This window comes from Watersipora subatra, chromosome 10, assembly GCF_963576615.1.
Source record: "Watersipora subatra chromosome 10, tzWatSuba1.1, whole genome shotgun sequence".
In the NCBI taxonomy this organism is placed as follows: Eukaryota; Metazoa; Bryozoa; class Gymnolaemata; order Cheilostomatida; family Watersiporidae; genus Watersipora; species Watersipora subatra.
The window spans coordinates 5,876,216-5,895,554 of NC_088717.1; the positions used below are offsets into that span (position 1 = coordinate 5,876,216).

Here is a 19,339-nt window from a genome sequence, read left to right on the forward strand (position 1 = left end):
TTGTAATAAGCTTGATTTTCTATAAATGCTTATTCCGATTTGCAGTTTTTCTATACATTTTTTTAGGTATCTACAAACTACGCACACGCTAGTTTTCCAGTTTGTGTGAATTTGGTTTCAATTGTCACATATGCTATTAGTGTCCCGCTAACCCCCAGAAGCTGTAGAAACATCTTCGGATACATCAAGAACGGCTCAGTAAATAATACTGCAACATAGGAAGAACTGATGCAACAACTTATAAATCCTTTTAGAGCAGTCAGTGTGCAGTGCAACATAAGTGACAAGCTAGGGTGTCACCCTCTGAGATCTTTCCAATAGCCATATCCCTATAGCTTTCATCTACCTTGTTTGCTGTAGACTTTTCCATCTCATTTTGAGTTCAACTTTTACCAAATCCAAGTTAGTTCTTATTTCTTAACGTTTTTGTTTATCTGCTAAAAATAACTAATAGGCTCTCCTTTTTGTAGATGAAAAATGGGCCTGTTAATTATCCAAAGACCTGCCTTTTTCGTTCAACAACCTACAACTTATTACGAAACCTATTCGGTCTGTCTCATCGTTTAATTACAACAACGGATTACTCAAGGCTAAAACATAGTTTGCTATCGTCATAGCGAATCAGTAAAGTGCGTGTGAGTAATAGGCGTAATCATAAATTCTTTTCATTTCATCTGAAAAAATAATATAACACGATACAAGCAAGAGCAATTGTGCGGTAAATATAATGATTACAGAGAAACACGTGTAATAAAAGTATTTTTTATAAATATTGTTTGAAATGCCTGAGTAATGAGTTCACGAATAACGAAGTTGCACTTTTATTTATTAGTAAGCTCTTCTCTAGTCTACCTCTAGTCCTCGATTTTCCAGGTCTGGTAGCGATAGCCAAAAGAGTTTAAGTGGAGTCGACGCTTCTTATACACCAAAATCCCACTAATATTTGTCGATGTACATACATGTTGTACGCAGTGAATTATACTACCCCTAGAATGGCATTGGCATATCTAAACCAATGAATTTCCGTGCAACGATTTGAGCGCCATCTTGATTACTGCTACATAGGCTTTCGGCTGAAATTAAAATACGGGTATGTGCAAGGTCGAATGTCAAAACGTGTAGACAATTGGGTGTTTACCTGCACCCGTTATAATACATGTATAGAGCCTTGCGGAACATAGAGCCTTCTCCGTTTTACTCACGCCTCGTTCAGTTTTGGGAGAAGGTGGGTTGTATGGACGATATTTGCAGATATTTGAATACTGTGGCAACCTTTATTTCAGATTCAAAACTCGAATAAACTTTTCTATTAGCAGCGATATTATGCGACTCGTAACATATGTTGTGGAAATCAGCGCTGACCAGCCACTTGCAAGTGGGTTCTGCGTACAAGTTGTCTTATACCGAATGAGTAATAGCTCTCATGCACAACTGTAATTGTTGCAAGCAAGGTGTCTGGTGAATAATGGCTCTTTATTTACACAAGCTCTATAAGCATGATAAGATAGAACAATTAGATACAATTCACTACAATCAAGCGTAATGCTGAAATGAGTTACAAATAATAAATACTCAAACAGTTACACTTGTAAATGTAAGAATGTTAAGATACATATGTTACAAAGATATACCAAGCTGCACAAAGGTAGGTTAATGTTACCAGGCTGTTCTTATTCAAGATTAAGAACGTAATTCTCAGTCCTTAGTTTTGTCGTTCGTAGTCCACAGGTATCACTTGCTCTGTGCTCTTTGTTCTCTTTCACTAGGGTAGCTTCTCTTGTTGCATATCCTTACCTTTCCTGCTTTGTACTGGAGCAACTTTGCTTATATAGCAAGGGCTGGGTGTTAATCCATGGGCTTTCTGCGCAAGCTGGCTTTTGGGCTAATCCGAGAATAGTTTAACACTTATGAAAATTAGAAAAAGCCCAGCTCAGTAAATCCATCACACATATAATGACCGTGACTCTCATGTAATTATTAGGCATGCTCGCAGCGGTATGAAGAACAGCAGGCACAATTTCTCATCTTTATTAGTGTAATCCTAGCTTGCTTCGCCATAATAATATTTTTGATTTTTAGGTTTCTGTAAGATTGCATAAACAAAAGCTAAATTAATGTCATTGGAGAGTCATTTTCCAATGTTTGACTTACTAAAGACATGCGTATGATAACATATACTAAAACGTAATATACCAATAAACCGGTATTAATTTTAAACCTATTAATGTTTTTATATCGTACATCTGGCAGTGTGTGAACAAAAAAGCTATTCTAGCCTTAGGTACTCGTTTATCATAGCAGAATAAGTGACTTCATTATATAGCATCTGAATGGTTAAGGGCTTTGAAACCCAAGCTAGCAGTAATTCAAAACAGAGTTCATAAATGCCAGGGTTTACAATCTCATGCATCTCTTAGCAGACTTCATGTTTAGCTTCATGGTTGGCAAAGTATGCCAAAAACATAGTGTGTGCAATAAGTGATTTGCTTGTTGATCAATTTACCTTTTGCTTTGCTCAACTGCCATTATGGTTTTGTTATTGTAGCACCAAATCGTCACCATCATATACGACAGTTCTGTAGTGTCACTACCTCTGTTTTTTAAGCTTTTTCCAGAGAATTCACTTGAATGCGCCATTCTCTATCTTGAGAGATTATCTTCTCTTACGCTAATGCCTAACTTATCCAAGTCTGACTGCAGATTCCACCTCCAACTGGACTTAGGCACTCCTCTGCTTATCTTGAGTGATCTATAATATTCTGCCATGGCAACATTGACACTCGCTTCATCTTCCATCTTACTAACATGCCCAAGAATTCTTAACCTCCGAATTAAGATTAATAAATTACTTCACTTCATGGTTGTTCTTGGTTAGCTGACACACCGTGTCATTGCTGATATTTCTCGACCAGTTTACATTCAGCACCTTCTCAAGTTGTTTTCGATGAAAACTGTTTATTGCTCCTGCTGTACCCTTGCTAATTGTCCATGTTTCACTGTTGTAGAGAAACATGTTTGCTCTGTAAGCATTAAATACTAGTAGCTTTATTTCCAGACTGATTGTCTTGTCTACATTGATTTGTTTGACTTTCTGCCTGGTTTCATTCGCTAATGTTTTCCTTCTTTTTATATTTGCTTTTGTATCAAGTAATGTTCCCAAGTACTCGCATCTCTCCTAGCTTGTATCTCCACCTTTGTTCATCTTATATTCCTTTATCTTAGTTTCATTTATCATCTGATTCCTTTTCCACCAACTGGATTGTTCTACATTGTCTTACTTGATCAGATGTTGATATGGTATGATCAAATGTTTGCCTAGCCCGGTTGTAAGCTGAGCTCTGTGACCTTACACCATCACTCTTCGCTCACTATCATACTATCCCTAATGTCCCAATATCTCACTATCCCCAGCATATAAGTCTAGCTTGCATGTAAGCCGACCTTGGAAAACAGCCCTGAAATCAGGGACTTTATAAGAATTTGCATATAAGCTGAGGCAGTGTAAAACAATCATTTCCTTTCATGGGTAAATCTTCGATCAAATCTTTTTACTTATAAGTGATACTATTAATACAACACAATCGCGTATGACATGCATAAAACGCCAGCGATCTTGTGTATGGCTAACCAACCATGACTGTTATCGCCGTCATAGCGTTCTATTATTAGAGAAGAGCTGCTTCGTGTGAGTGTGCATGCTCTTACTGTGAGAACAGAAGCTGGACAGAAAAGGGTACATGCACCCGTTCCTCCGCATTTCTTTTGCAACGAATCGCCACCCATGGCTTTTTTTCAAGTGCAAGCCATCGCTAATGTACAAAACACCCTGTAAAGGCTACCAGTCATATGCTTAGCATGGTTTGAGTTGTAGTTGTTGAAGTTAACTTAGCATAATTTCATTCTGTTGGCTTTCAATCAGAGTTATGTGCGTATAAGCTGGACCCCTTAAGTTTGGTAAAAACATTTTGTAGTGAGCAGCAATAAGCAAATGTAACATTTCAATTAGACAGCTTTATTAGCAACTGAACCACACTGAACTACAGTTAACACTAGCCAACTCAACACTGAACAAGGCCAGCTGACCAGATTGTAGGTAAGTAAAAGATAGGGGGATGACTCATCCTAAGCTATTTATAGAGCACTAGCTGCACATGTCTGGGCAGGAACAAAACTGAACTCTGGTGATAGTGCATACTTATCAATTTCTCCCTCAATAGTTTTAACATACTACTTGCTTAGCATTCGTTAGTTATGAGCTTGTATAGAACTCAGGTCTGCGTCTAACACGTTGTGGGTATCTATGAACTGTAGGCGATTTTGCAAGCGTATTTGATAGATTGTCTGGTTGAATAGGAGTTGGTGGAAATACAACATCAGGTGTATTTATTCTCATTAGTAATTGGTTAGCGTTGCGCTTCCAGATACCTAGGTCAGTTTTCACTGCGAATAGCATTACACTCAAATTCTCAACAATAGTCCCCTCTAACCATTTTGGTTGCCCACTGTACTTTCTAGCATAAACCAATGGTCCTGGACTGAAATATCTGCACAATTTGTCTGGTGTTGAAGTAATTGACTACCTATTTTTTGGCTGGAGTAGAAAAAGCAGATTACTATGCCGTCTTTGGTGTAATATTTCAGCTGGAGACTTCTAGTTTAAACTTGGGTGAGGTAAGCAGCGATAGGTAGCAAGGAACAACTGTAGTGTAGTCTTTATTTCCTTCCTCCAGCGCAATTCTTGTCTAAGCTTTTCGTGAGAGACTGAGCAAACCAATCTGCTTCATCATTAGATGCTAGATGAAATGGCGGAGAAGTCAAAGGCTTGATGCTATGTGCTGTACAGAAGTTGTAGAACTCTTGGGCAGTGAATTGAGGTTCATTATCCGTTATGATAGTCTCTGCTAGGCATTCATTAGTGAAGATGTGGCGTAAAACTGCAATTGTATCTATAGAAGTCGTATTTCCGACCTCAAGCATAGCGACATGGACATTGTGAATGTGAGTCAACACATACCAGCCACATTTGTCCTTTTATTGGGCCTGCATAGTCTAGGTGGATGCGCTGCCATGGTTTTTCTGTTTCTGGCCACATGTCGTATTGACGAGCTTGATCATTAGCAGATGCTTGACAGGGTGTACATGCCTGTTGTTTTAATATCCACATTGACTGTTGACCACCAGACATAACGACAAGACAGCTGCTTAATTCGTACCAGTCCCCAATGGCAGGTATGTAGTAAGCCTAGTCTCCTGCTGACTAATTTACTAGGAACTATCACTCTGGTTACCTCATCATGTTACAGTAGTAAGATGTCATTGTCAACCAACAATGAATCACGTACACTCCAGAATGGGTGCATCCACTCCTAACTTTTTATGAAGTTTACAAGACCAGGTGCTGGTGGTCATCATTTGAATGACCTCTTGCAGCTTGGCATCTATAGAGGCTTCTGCTTGAATTCTTTCAATATCCAGCAGGCAAGATTTTAATTCCTGTTTTACAACATGAGATACCTCCACACTATCCTGTAGTTCTATTTTGTCAAAAGTTTGACCCGGACCAACAGGAAGCCGTGACAACCCATCAGCATCATTATGTTGTTTTGTTGGCTTATAGAGAATGTTGTACTGGTATGCCATGATGTAATTGCCCAGCGTTGCAGACCAGGGGTTCCCAACCTTTTTAATTCGGCTCCCCTCTTATGTCTTGTCATAAACTTGATTCCCCACGCACTTTCAACTCACGTGACTAAAAACAACCGATACTAATTATAATCCTGTTTTATTGTACATAACTAAACATAACAAAATATTATTAATTTTTATACAGCACGCATATAACGCACAGCTATAACAATACATATAACAATACATGACCTTTGGTATGGCGGTGAATTGGTTTATGACTAGGTTAACTTACAATCCAATCAAAATCTGAATGGATGTGTTCACATATATCTTGGTTCTGACTAGTAGCTCATTATTAGCGACTAGTGTTATAAATAAAACCAAAATGTTAGATGATAAAACTCACACGGCACTGCAGGACATGAATTAAAAATTTAACAAATCAGACACCGCTCTGTTACCCCCTTGTATATTCAAAATTCCCCACTAGTGGGATATTCCTCTCTGGTTGGGAACCCCTGTTGTAGACGTTGTGCTGTCAGCACTGGGATATTTTTGTGCGGAAAATGTGTGAACTTGCGTCCATAGAAAAGTTGGCAGTACTTTGTTACCCCATATATTATAGATAAGACCTCTTTTTCAATCTGTGAGTACTTCTTTTGATGAACGCTTAGAGTTTTAGAGGCATGGCACAGAGGCTTCTCTAACCCATTCTTTATTTGCAGAAGTACAGCACCAATTCCATGTTACGAGGCATGCTGGACTAGAAGCAACACCAAAGCACATTCTATTGTATTGAAATAGACCCAAGGGTGTATTTATGACACATAGCTTCTTCGCACTGTCATCAAGTCCAAGCTAATGGTATGCATCTGCCAAGTCGATTTTTGAGAAATGTTTACCTCCAGTGAGTTTCTCAAGAAGTTCATCCAGCTTCGGCAGAAGATGCTGATCCACTGGTATCTGTTAGTTTAGGGCTTTGAAGTCGCCACATATGCGTACTTTGCCATTGGGCTTAGATACCATAGATACAGGCGCTGCATAATCAGTGTAGTCGATATGTTTGAAGACACCATACCTTCTAATTCTTGCTTTGCAGCTTCTCGTTGAGCAAAAGGTATACTTTTGGGTTTGAAGAATGCAGGTTTCGCATCAGGCTCCAAGGAAATAGGTATTTTGGTTTTAGTGCACAAGCCTAATCCATCCTTGAATACGTCAGGATATTTAGGGGAGAGCTCAGAAACTTCTGTGGCCTAGCGGTTGGTTGGTAACAGCTCGCGTGTGATGATCTTGATTTAGTGCTGCTAAACCCTATTCAGATAAGCCAAATGTGTCACTCCAATCTAGTCCAAAAATATTGTTGTCAACAACAAGTAACTGAAGATTGGTCTTATGTTGTTGCCCTACCTTCACTTCAACAATGCAAACATCGTTAACTGGAGTTTGGCAGTTTCTATACTCTGTCAAGAGTGTGGGCACGACAGTGAGTAGATGTGAACCAAGTTGTCTGTAACCTTCTAGGCCAACCATGGAGCACGTAGCACCAGTGTCCCAATGAAATCTAGCTGTTCGACCCTTGACTTGTGTCTATCCAAATCTGCTTACCAACTTGCTCAAACTCACTAAACACAGACTTGGTGTCCTTTTAGAGAAGGTGTCTTTTAGGACATAGTTTTTTATTGTGTTTTACATACATGTAGCAGTCAAGACATGACTTGTTGCATTTGTTTTAAATCGGTAAACCTTGACCTTTGTGTTGGATTCGCTTCTGCTGATTCTCGCCTGTCATCTTGTTTACAGAAGCTAGAGGAACCTCATTAGGCTCACCTGAGATTAGTTTTTCAATTTCTATGGTTCTCACATACATTGAGGCTTTCTTAAAAACTGCTTCTACTGTAGGGTCAGGTTCAAGAAGACATTGTCAATTAGCCAGATGCACGGTTTCTTTGATTACTATGTCGCGTATCATTTCATCAACATGACTTTGCTTACAGCTGCCACTATCGCATGTAGAGTGGCAATCACGAGCTAAACCACGAAGTTCAGCAGCCCAGTCTGTGTAGGTTTGTGCTGGTTTCATTTTGCATTGATAGAATGTTTATCGAACAGCCTGAACATGAGTGGTATCTTTGAAATGGCTTGTGAGTTTGCCTGTTAGTTCATCGTATGATTTAGTAGCAATGTCTTATGAACCAAATAGATTCTTTAATGCTCATAAATTGTTGATCTTACCCATGACAGCAAACATGCACAATTTTAGTCATTTCCTGTTGTATTATATACCGATAAATGTTGGTTAGAGCGCTCTGTATAAACATCCCATTTCTCTGCTTCTCTATCGAATGACTCAAACTTTGGTATTGATGACAATTTTGATTGTGTTCTGTTGCTCCGTTTGTTGACTTTGAGCTGTTCCATAAACTGCTGTTGAAACTGCTGCTTTTGCATTGCTTCTAGAAGGGCTTCTACATTCTCATCCACATATATTGTCTCATGTTGACAGCTAAATATAATCCAATGATAGTTGACTGTAGTTTGTAGGTAAGGTTACTGTATCCTACTTCTGACACCTGCTTAACACTAGCCAACTCAACACTGAACAAGGCCAGCTGACCAGCTGGTAGGTAATCAAACGATAGGGGATGAATCATCCTAAGCTATATATAGAGCACTAGCTACGCATCTCTGGGCAGGAAAAAATGAACTTTCATGATAGTGCATACATATCACATTTTGCGTTTTAGAATTGGTCTATATATTGGCCTAATATATACCTATTGACCAATAGGTATATATGTAGGTACCATATATACCTATTGGGATATATGGCACCTAGTTTTACTCATATCATCCCAATATTGAAGCTTCTTTGGTTCTCTTCAGATAACAATACAAACTGTTATTTTCACCATTGCCAGATCAACTATTCTGCCCCTGAATAATGGCATTTGCAGCCCTTGATGAGGAAGAACTGCCCGAGCTCAGCTCGACTGCAGAGTGCAAAATCTGTGCTGATACGGGCAATGAGTTTCGGATGCTTGAATGCGGCCATCAATTTTGTGTGTTCTGCATAAGTAAGTATTTATCCTATAATTTCTTTAAAGGTAAGTATTTATTTCGTAATCACTATAGGCCAGTACTGATCTTGCGCCTTATGTGTGAGTAAGTACTGTTCTTGTACTTGCTTTATACATAAGTACTTACTTTTTAATTTATACATATAAATGTCAGTCATCCGCATGTCCAGAACAAAAAATCCACATTGCACTGAATTTGAATTCAGAACCTCCAGCTTTGCAGACAGATTAGCTGACCACTATGCTAAACTGTTCTTTCCGTACTAAGGGATAATTGTGCACATTTTATGCAGTGCTTGCAAAAATAGTATTGGTTACTACTAACACACTTCAAGATCATGATTGCGTGAGAGATCATTATATCAGGATTTTAAGCAAGCTGGCTCTCTTATTGCTGGCACACAGCTGGCTTATTGCTCTGACAAATGGACATGGCTTTAGCTTAAGTTTCTAGCTTAAGCATTCACCTAGTTTCTTTATGAGTATTACATGTGTTCCTCTTATTCACTATCACTTGTTTAATCGTAGTCTAATGAATACACTTTTTATTTTAGTTATATTAAATTGTGTGCGGGTAATTTGTCACATCATTGACCGGATTTGGGGACTTTTTTAGGGTAGATTCTTTCCCTTATCTTAAACCATAACTATCACGTACAACTTTTATTGTATTTACTAGGTAAATCAGACATGCTGATTCCGATTTTGTACTCAAAATAAAGATTGGTCCACTAACTTTCAGAGTAATGAAGGCTTTTTTACAGTGTTTTAATATCGGTCTCGAAAACAGGATGATCGGCACAACAAGCTCCGCCCATAATTATGTGACGTAACCTAGCTTTTTAGGAACGGAAGTTGAGTAGGGATGTTTAGACCGATTTAGAATATTGGAGATGGGTGTTTTAAAATCCATTATTATCTAAATTCAGCCATAAATATAATCTCAGTCTTTTCTGAAAGGTAGATAAGCTACATGTATTTAATATTGCATATTTAAAAATGAGCTCTAATAGGCGCGATAACAACGCTAACTTATGATAAAACCGCGCTTTTTGAGCTCATTTTTCTCAGCGTTCAGCCTATTTAAACGTCATGTAACAAGCTGCGAGCAAGTTTAAATAGTTTATTCACCTTTCACAAAAGACTGAAATTATTTTACTGGCTGGATTTAGATAATAATGGGTTTTAAGACACTCATCTCTATTATTCTAAATCGGACTAAACATCTCTAACTTCCGTTCCTGAAAAAGCTAGGTTTCGTCTAATATTTATGGGCGGAGCTTGTAATGCGGATTGTGTTGTTTTCGAGACGGATATTGAAACGCTTTAAAAAAGCCTTAATGATTTTGAAGGTTAGTGGACCAATCTTTTATTCGAGTACAAAATCGGAATCAGCGTGTCTGATTTACATAGAAATACAATAAAAGTTGTACGTGACAGTTATCGTTTAAATGAGACAATTAAAGCTACAAATATTCGCCATTGTGTGAATAAGGTATGAAGAGTGAGGTTGAGTGTCTTTGGCTCCTACATTCAGGGTAGATGTGAACATTAAATACTCTTTAGTAATAATTGGTGTGTCTTTGTCGGGCATGGCTAATCTGGAGAAGGTGGCCCTAGTAGTTAGTATGTTGGTTGTAAATGTGATTCGCTATACGAAACAGTAATGTCCCGAAATTATAATACTGAAATGTAATTTTCAGCATTCCCTTTCTTTTGAAGTACACAAATAACTAAACTAAGTTATGCGTGTTTCTAGATTGTCTATGCTGCTGGTGATATTCTAGTGTTTATATTGGTAGTATATGAAAAACATGGCTGTATATCGAGCCTAAAAACTTATCAGTGAAAAGCTTAACAATAATAAAATAAACCATGTACCAAATATCAAATAGTCACTCTGCTTATACAATATAATCGGACAGCCACCGTGGTTTGTGCTTTTGTTGCTCTGATCGCTGGCAGGTACATTCCCCTCAGGCCCAACTGCAGGAAGTCTTCTGACCACTGCCTCTTGTTGAACTTTTTCAGATTTCCTTGAGGCTCCTCAGTATGTCACGGCTCAACTGCCTCTATATTTCTAGGCATTTTAAATCTTTCTTATCCTTTCGCACCATGTCCTCATCTACCTGAACACTATATACCATCCACTTAGTTGCTTGAGAACCCTTGCTTCTTTCTATTCCTGTGATGTTATTTAATCTTTTACAAATACTGTCCCCCCTCTTGTCGTCTCAGATTCTTAGCGCCTTATTGCTCTGGACCTGTCGCCTCGAATGTTTGTGCTGTTTCTCTGCATGGCTTCTTCTCGTCTCTGTAGTTGAATTTTTTTACCTTTTGTGGGTCTGTAGACCTAGTAGATGTTCGAAGTAACCTTTGAGTGATACTGATAAACATCCCTTCTGTTGTAGTGTTACGGTACTCAAGCAGTGTCATATATAGATCGTCACATCTTCGAAGTGGTGTCTTGATAGTTTTGATGGCTGCTTCCATCTTTTCATTTGATTGGAGATAACAGGGTTTGCTTGATGTATGTTCAAATCCCTACGACTGAGCAAACTTGGAAAACAGGTGCAACTGGGGCCATTATCCCCATGTAAAATCACAGAAACTTCCATCAGGCAAAAGACTTTAGGACCATGACTACCTTTTCCATTCCTTGTTCCTTCAGCTCCTCAAACTCTATGAAATCAGAAGTGTAGTCAACTACCATCACATGGTGATGATTGGCTTGCTCTAACAAGTCCACCCCAATCTTGGTCCATGACTTCATCTGTACATCATGACTTCATAGATCTTCTTTACCTTCCTTGAGAGAATCCTTGATGCATGTTTGACAGAACTGCAGCATCTTATGTACATCATCAGTGAGAGATAGCCAGTACATTGTCAGTCGAGCTCTTCTTAGAGTCGCATTAAGTCTTAGGTGAGCCGTGTGCAGCTTTTGCAGCATTTCTGCCTGCATGCTTGGAGGCACAACTCTGGTCCCTTTGAATACAAGCCTCTGTTCGACCGTAAGTTCATCTCTAAAAGATTGATGTGCTCCCAACGACTGCGGAAGGGTCTCAGTGCTTGCTGAGATCCATGAGATTAGCTTTTGCAGCTGATTGTCATTCTTAGTAGTTTTCTATAGGCGATAGTACAGTAGGTGCTCCAATAGCATGTACCTCCTATATTATGAATTCCAGATAACGTAAAAAATTGTGGGAAGCTTTTGCTTTGTACTACGTAAAAAATTCCATATAACGCAAAGTGTCACATCCGGCGAGTTCTCAAATTCGATTTGAATGGTACTTTAATTTGCCGCACTTTCGAGAGAAAAATTGATGTGAATATAGCGTTATATCTATTATATATGCAACTTACATGACATTCTAGTTTGTCGTGATAATTTGTCAGATGCATCGACAAAGCATAGAATAGGTAGCTGCGCAATTGTTCACAAATACTTGAAAGCGATAGATTGGTGCAGGTGCTACAGCGTCAGTCCACCAATCGAAATGTTACGAGTTGGAGTATTGTCGAAAATTATATTTTATCCTAACCTTGACCCCTGGATACAGGTAGACATTAGACAGGTAGTACCATTCTTTAAAGTAAAAAGAAATTTTGTTCTGCTTTTTTGTAAACGTATAAAATATCTTATTATTTTTACTGTGCAGAATTAACTTTGCTGTTTAGAAAAAATAAGCAAATTGTTGTAAACGATTGTCGAAGATGTGCGCTTTCATCGACTTTTTGTAAAATTTCTGCAATCGTGGTCTATAAAATCAGTAAGATTGATCAAAGGAAGGAGAAAAATTGTTGATGCAAGCCAATAATGCTGCAGTTACGAAACAGCCCATAAATTAAAAAGTCAAGTTTAATTTCTCCTTTGTGTATTGCCAAACGGGTGACTTTAGAAAGATCTTTGAATGGATTAGGTGATTTACATGTATTTTACAGTTCTTATAACGTAAAATCCTTACAACTTAAACGTTCCTGGAACAGATTATTTATGTTGTAGTAGCGCCTACTGTACTCTTGAGTTGAGAGAGGAAGGTCCTCTGGAGCCTGTGCCACCAAGAACGGGTTTGAACGGGCTACTTTTGCACCTGGGGATTTCATGTGAATGTATCGAAACAGCATGTGTGCAGTTAGCTGCTTTTTGTCAGGTCTCCGAAGCACCTTAAACTTTGTGTGTCTCTGAAAAGCGTCCAGAAGAGCTTGAACCTGGCTAGTTTCCTTGTAAATCGACTTTCTGAGAATAGCCTCCAACGGTTGACAGTCCGTCTGAACTGTCAGTCCGGGTAGCCGAATATGAATTGATCAAACTTAGTCGTTGCAAAACTATAGCCAGCATTTCTAACTCCATGGGTGTATAATGCGTTTCACTCATGGTTAATGAGCGAGATACATATGTCACTGGCTTTCCGTGTTATAAAAGAACTGCTCCTAGCCCGGTCGTTGACTGGTGACCTCACATCAAATTATTGTAATGTCTTCGCTTTGCTGAGCATCTCTTTCAGTTTGTTAATGTTTCCTGATGGGTATCTTTCCACCCAAATTTTTTCCTGTTCACCAGGAATCTTAGAAGTTCTGACTTTGCTGATAGATTTGGAACAAACTTCAACGTGTAGGTCACATGCCTCAAGAAGTGCCTAACCCCTTCCGGTGATGTCGTTCACTCCATTTTGAAAATAGCTTCCACTTTTTAGGATCTGTTTTTGTGCATTTGACATGAACACATGGCCGATGTACAGCAGTTTGTGCTCAAGAAACGTTTATTTACCCCTATTCAGTCTCAATCCCGTTTTCCTGGTCTGTTCCTGCAAACCTTTCAAGATGTAGTCATGTTCTTTCTTGTCTTGGCCATGTACAAGTATGCTGTCTGCTACCACTGTTACCCCTTTCCTCTGGTGCACTGTATATGCCAAATGGTATCCTTAGGTATTTTTAGCGCCCGTTTGGGGTCCAGAAGGTAGTTAACTCTGTTGATTCATCCAATGATTTGACTTGTTGAAAACATCACAGAGGAAGAAGTATCTTGCAGCATTCAACTGAGGCAACACGTTTTTGAGAGTTGGCATGGGTATGTGGCTTTTCTTGTTAGCTTTAAGATGATATTGATTGGCGCAAGTGCGGACTGTCCCATTAGGCTTTCGGACAGGCCGCATATGACTGATCCATTTGTTTGGGGTATCTATTTTTGTTAAACTACACAATGCTTTAGCCTGCATAGTTCTTTCATGACATCCTCTTTCATTGTCAGCGGTATGTTCCGTAGGCATACCTGGGCTGGCCTTAAGACAGAAATGGGCACTCGAGTTAACATGCTTGCTCAGGCAAGCCTTAAGGCTCAATTTACAAACGTATTGAATCGATTTTCTGGTATCTTTTATTTACGGTAGAATTGAAATGGCTCAGCGCATCCTACCAGTAAGAGTTGAAATGAATTGATTCCTCACTGTCATCATGGACGAATTGATTCAATGCTCCATTTTTCAATTAGCAAAAAGACTCGAGTCAATGCATCTCTTTATTATTATTATCTCCGTATTTGTATGATTAGTACATGTAATTTATTACTGCGTTGACGGAAAATCCATCATGGACAATGATATCCTATTAAACCAATCAGTTAATCGTAAGTGCAGTCCCATAATAAGTCCAGTCCAGTAAAACTTTGATATCACCGCGTATGTTTTATTTGTCAATAAAACAGTAGTATCATTGTTTTTTTTAAACTCTTAACAAAATGAAGAAGAGAGCCATTGCTCCTTCAGCGCGTGATCTTGGCTTAGAGAGTGAACTATTTAAATATCACGAGTTGGCTGCTACACATAAAGGTAATTTCACCTGTGTTATTCTATTTGAATTGTTTGCATATATGTCATTTGACGGAAATTATTGTTTTAGTGGTTGTTTTTGCTGCCGTGAAGGTATGAAGAGTGTGATTGAGTGTCTTTGGCCCCCACACTCAGGGTAGATGGGAACATTACTCTTTAATAATAATTTGTGTGTCTTTGTCGGGCATGGCCAATCCAAAGAAGACCGTGTGCATGCCCACTAATATATTAGTAGGAAATGTTACTCGCCCTACAAAACAGTGATGTGCCGAAATTGTAGTAATAAAATGCAATCTGCAACACACGGAACACGTGCTTGGCTAGAGATCTACAACCCAAGTGTCTTGTGTTTAGGGAAGTTCAGGGAAAGTGAATCTCCTAGCTGTCCATACTGTAGACGACCAGTGTTGTATCCAGCAAATCATTATCCTATTGTGGTGCAACAAGATGGAGAACCAGAAGATTTCAGCAGAGGCCAAGGTAGTATGGGTGAACTTTTCTTTCAGATTTTCCCTTGAAGGTTGCCAGGTACATCAGGCTGCTTGTATATCAATATTCGCTGGAATTCAGAACAACCTGGTAAGCTGTGACCTATTCATGTCTGTTGTAACTGTTTATTTCAGTTTCTCACCCGTCAATGCTGTTGAAAGCTTCAAAATTTAGTGATTTCCAAGTTTAAATGAACAGGCAATTTTTCTATAATTTCCTTCATTTAGACTGAATCATGGTAATTTTATTTGTACTTCTAGATTTTTGTCAGATGGACAATTGTAGCAGACACATAGAACACTACTGCACAACTTGCAAGCACTTCATATGTTACAGGTAATTTCGGAATTTTAAAATTTATCACATTTTATCCTTTAATTATTTCTTGAAATTATTAGGATTGTGCAGAAATAGTAGTTGGCTTATCACTGAGGTGAGAATATGTTGAAAAATTAAATACATAGTTGATTGAGTTACTTATTTAAAAGTAGAATGTTGTTTGTGATTTCACCAGTGAAAGATCTTCTGCTAGTATAAGTGTATTAATCTGACTCTATAATTAAAATGACTGAAATTTCATTTATGTTCTATCAGGTGCAGAAAAAGAACAAAATGTGGAGGCGTTTCCTCACATAGTGTCGTAGATGTTGATGAGCTGCAGCCATTAGCACGTGAGATGTTTCCTGATTGGGAGAAGAGCAAACAGAATGTTATTAAAGATTTACGTAGTGAGGTAAGATTTGTTCAGTAAATAATCAGCATGTTAGGGTTGAGCCATGCCAAGGACATGGATACCTTCGGTTGAAGCTGAGCTTAAAGATGTGGTCGCATCAAATTTAAGTTGATTTTAAAAGAAAGTATTTTTCTTTGTCTATCAGTTGATATGTTGTCTGTTGTGTTAGGTGATCTCATTGTTAAGATATTTGAAGATTAAAATCGAAAAAAATTGATCGTAGTAAAAACGCTCAGGCCAAAAAAACATGCCCAGACTTTCCCAAAATGATGTCACGCGTTAGGCAACCTGTCTCTATCTCTCGTATTCACATCGGGTATTTGCGATAAAAGTCTAGTCCTACGCGGCTTTATTGGCATATATTTTATTTTTTATTTGCTCATGTTGGCTAAAATAAAATGTTAAATCCTGCTACAGATGCATTATTATCATTGTTTCAAACGCCTCAAACAAGGGACATTAAAAACTCGTCATATTAGCTTCTTCTAAATGCTGTGTAAACATCTTAGTACCGACTACCAATTCTACCGGTCTACAGTAATTATGTCAAGCAAACTATGTAGAATAAGGTCTTTGTATCGGCACAGTTCTGTCACCACCCGCACTAATGATATACAGCCCCCCCCAAAAGCCCGCACACATGATGCCTGTCGCCTATCCTTGAAGGGGCTGTATATCATTGCCCACACTGAAAACTAGTTTTTTAGTAAAATAAGCAAGCCACGTCTTTGAAAAGAATATGTGGCGAAACCAACTACATCCCTAAAAGTCATGTACATTGTATAGTCGACTGTCAACGTTATCGAGTCATTATTTGTATCAATTTGTAGTTTTAAATTCACTGGTAACATTTGATTAGTTGATTCAAGTACTAAACAAATGGTCGGACTATGCCAAAGTGCCTGTCCATGCAGCTCTGATTGCACTTCATAAATCCATCTATCAGGCAAGATTTCAGCAAAGGTGTCAACGGGGCTATGATATATTCAATGTTCTGCAAATCATGTTTTGCATTATCTTCAACAATATTATTTTATTATATAATTTTTACAAACAAAAAAATTTTCATTTCATCATAAAGCTTTTATTCAAAATATCCATCCAAGTCGTGATCACTCACATAGTTTCAGCTCATACAATAGGGCAAATTCATCTACTGCAGCAAACTCAAACAAAACATCATGGTTTATGGAGCACACATTCAAGTCTCTCTTTCCCAGTTATGGCAGTTTCCACACTGACAAAGCTGCTTCGGCTAGTGGGACCACATAAACATCCTGTAATTAATATTTAACAAATGCAATAAATATATGTCATTCATAGATATGTCATTCTAACGCGTATCTACTGAAAGCTTTCAAATTGGGAGTTAGTTTGTGAGTTTAATTTTAAAAATGAGTAATTGTTTAACAAAAGCTTAAGCACGCCAAGCCAACGATTCGAAGCTTTGGTTCTGGAAGTTAAAGATGTGCATTGATCACTCAATTTTCTTCACTTTCTGTAAGTGAGAAGTGAACATCTAAAGTCAAATCATAAATCTAATTTACCAGCTAAAACTGCCCAAGAAAATTTGAAGCAAGTATAGCTAGGTAAAACGATAACAAATTATAAAACGATAATTGGTGATAGCAAAAAGTTATAATTCTATTAATTAGTAAATGTATTAATGAGTACTAAAGTTATTACCTTTAGTATATTCATCAATCTAAGCCATTGTATTGCTAGATGCTATGGATTAAAGAGAATCCGTCAAGAACTCACTCTGCGTCCTTATCTTGCAGGCGCACACAGGAAATTACATTATAACCTCAAACAGGAAAATATAATCTGAATTTTAACACAACAGTATATCTATAGGAGACTCAAAGTAAAATATAAATTTACCTCCATTCTCTTATCTTCCTCTGTAGCACTTTAACCACCTGATGCTTAAAAAATCGGACTCACCTTCGCAGTAACTTTACAGTAATTTTTACAATTCTGTTGTTCGTCAATAAAACGTGTCAATCGAGTAATTTATTAAAGTACCGATGTTAATTAATTTAGCAAATATCGATGTCCATGCAATTTAATAATAGAGTAAAATCCCTAAATTTGAGATCACAGACAACACGTTTTACGAGTGATAACATTTATTACGACCTATATAAAAATTTTGTGCTGATGATTGGCTAATGAAGCGATCTTATATTTATCGGTCGTGGACTCTTTGCAGATGTATCACTAGGTATGTCACGAATGAAGCACCCGCTGGAATCTGAGCTTTTTAAAAGATGACCTCATTCAAGCGCATATATCTCTGGACAGGATTAGTCTACAAAGACAAAAATGACATCAAATTGCAGCTGATGTTTTAGCTTTTTATTGGTCTTAGGTTCATTAAATCGACCTTTTTGACGCAACCACATCTTTAAAAGGAAGAAGCCTGAAACGAAACTTGGTTATATGTAGATCTGTACATCTTTGTACAAGTTTGAATGATGTGACTGGTTTATTAACAAAAGTAGTTAATCGTAAATATGTTGAATTATTAGTAACAATGAGTACATAGAAGTGTGTATATAAAAAGTTTCCGGTTACTGCAGAAGCTATCCGTCAAAATTTTTAATACAATAATACCGGTACCTCTCGATACTGGTACAGACGTAAACATGAGATATCTGTTTTTACAGTTTCAAGTTTTTAGCAGTTGCCCTTTGGAACAACCGGAAATCGAAGCCATGTAACTGCACATCTGAAATTAAAACAAATCATTTGAAAATGGCAAATTAAAAAATAGGTAATAATGCCTTTAAAAAACTTTCAAAAGAAAAACAAACGCACAAGGTAATATTAATCAATAATACTTAGATTGTAACCTGCAATGGCGATAAGTATAGATAAGTTAGTTAAGAATGGTAAGGACGACTTGGCCTAGTCGATAGACTCGCCTGTTTGTAGACTTGTGAGTTCTAATCCAATACGATGTGGGTTTTTCGTTGTTAGATTTTAAGCGATATTGCAGGATAAACAACTGATAGACGGCAGACACTTCTATATAGGTTGATCTCGAAGTTTGGGTGTCCGGCTATAGCTATTAAAATTTTGGAATGAAAAATCTGTATTTCATAAGGTTTGATCTCAATTCCTCCCTTTTGCCAGGCAAATTTCTCCCCTACTTAGCTACTCGAGATTGATGGATTCATTGGGCGATATATGTTGCTATGTGGGTAAAAATATGCTACCGCTCTCCGTCATGGCACAACGTCAGTCTATGTATTAGTAAGAGCCATAGGTAACTAGCTTACTCACATTAGCCACTGCTAATGTGCCAGGCTGATAGCAAGTGGTAAGCAACTACATTACCTGTCACTTTTTATAAGCTGCTTTTTAATACCCGTGCAATGCCGGGCATTCCGCTAGTAAATTTATATATATATAGATTGATAGCTGTGATAGCTTTAAGATAAATGGTTGGTAAATGTCTCCTACAGTACGCACTGACAGGTCTAAAAAAAGAAATTATTGCAGTGTATATTTTGATGTTAACTCCGCAGCAATAAAGTATAAAATGAAAATAACATTTTTGTATTGATCACTTTGAA

The 19,339-nt window shown here is 37.9% G+C and overlaps 2 protein-coding genes across 2 annotated transcripts in view; one reads left to right on the forward strand and one right to left on the reverse strand.

The window, feature by feature from the left end:
• LOC137406399 (peroxisomal ATPase PEX1-like) overlaps positions 1 to 865 on the reverse strand; it is a 38,784-nt gene extending 37,919 nt beyond the window's left edge. Inside the window, exon 1 of the mRNA XM_068092970.1 lies at positions 853 to 865. The gene's annotated coding sequence lies outside the window, so the exon portion shown is untranslated. The remainder of the gene's footprint in view (positions 1 to 852) is intronic.
• Positions 866 to 8,553: 7,688 nt separating this feature from the next.
• Positions 8,554 to 19,339, forward strand: part of LOC137406173 (tripartite motif-containing protein 5-like) — a 29,048-nt gene continuing 18,262 nt past the window's right edge. Inside the window, exons 1-4 of the mRNA XM_068092707.1 lie at positions 8,554 to 8,702; positions 14,888 to 15,013; positions 15,283 to 15,358; positions 15,617 to 15,755. Of these exons, the coding sequence (XP_067948808.1) occupies positions 8,570 to 8,702; positions 14,888 to 15,013; positions 15,283 to 15,358; positions 15,617 to 15,755 (474 nt within the window). The 5' untranslated portion in view covers positions 8,554 to 8,569. The remainder of the gene's footprint in view (positions 8,703 to 14,887; positions 15,014 to 15,282; positions 15,359 to 15,616; positions 15,756 to 19,339) is intronic.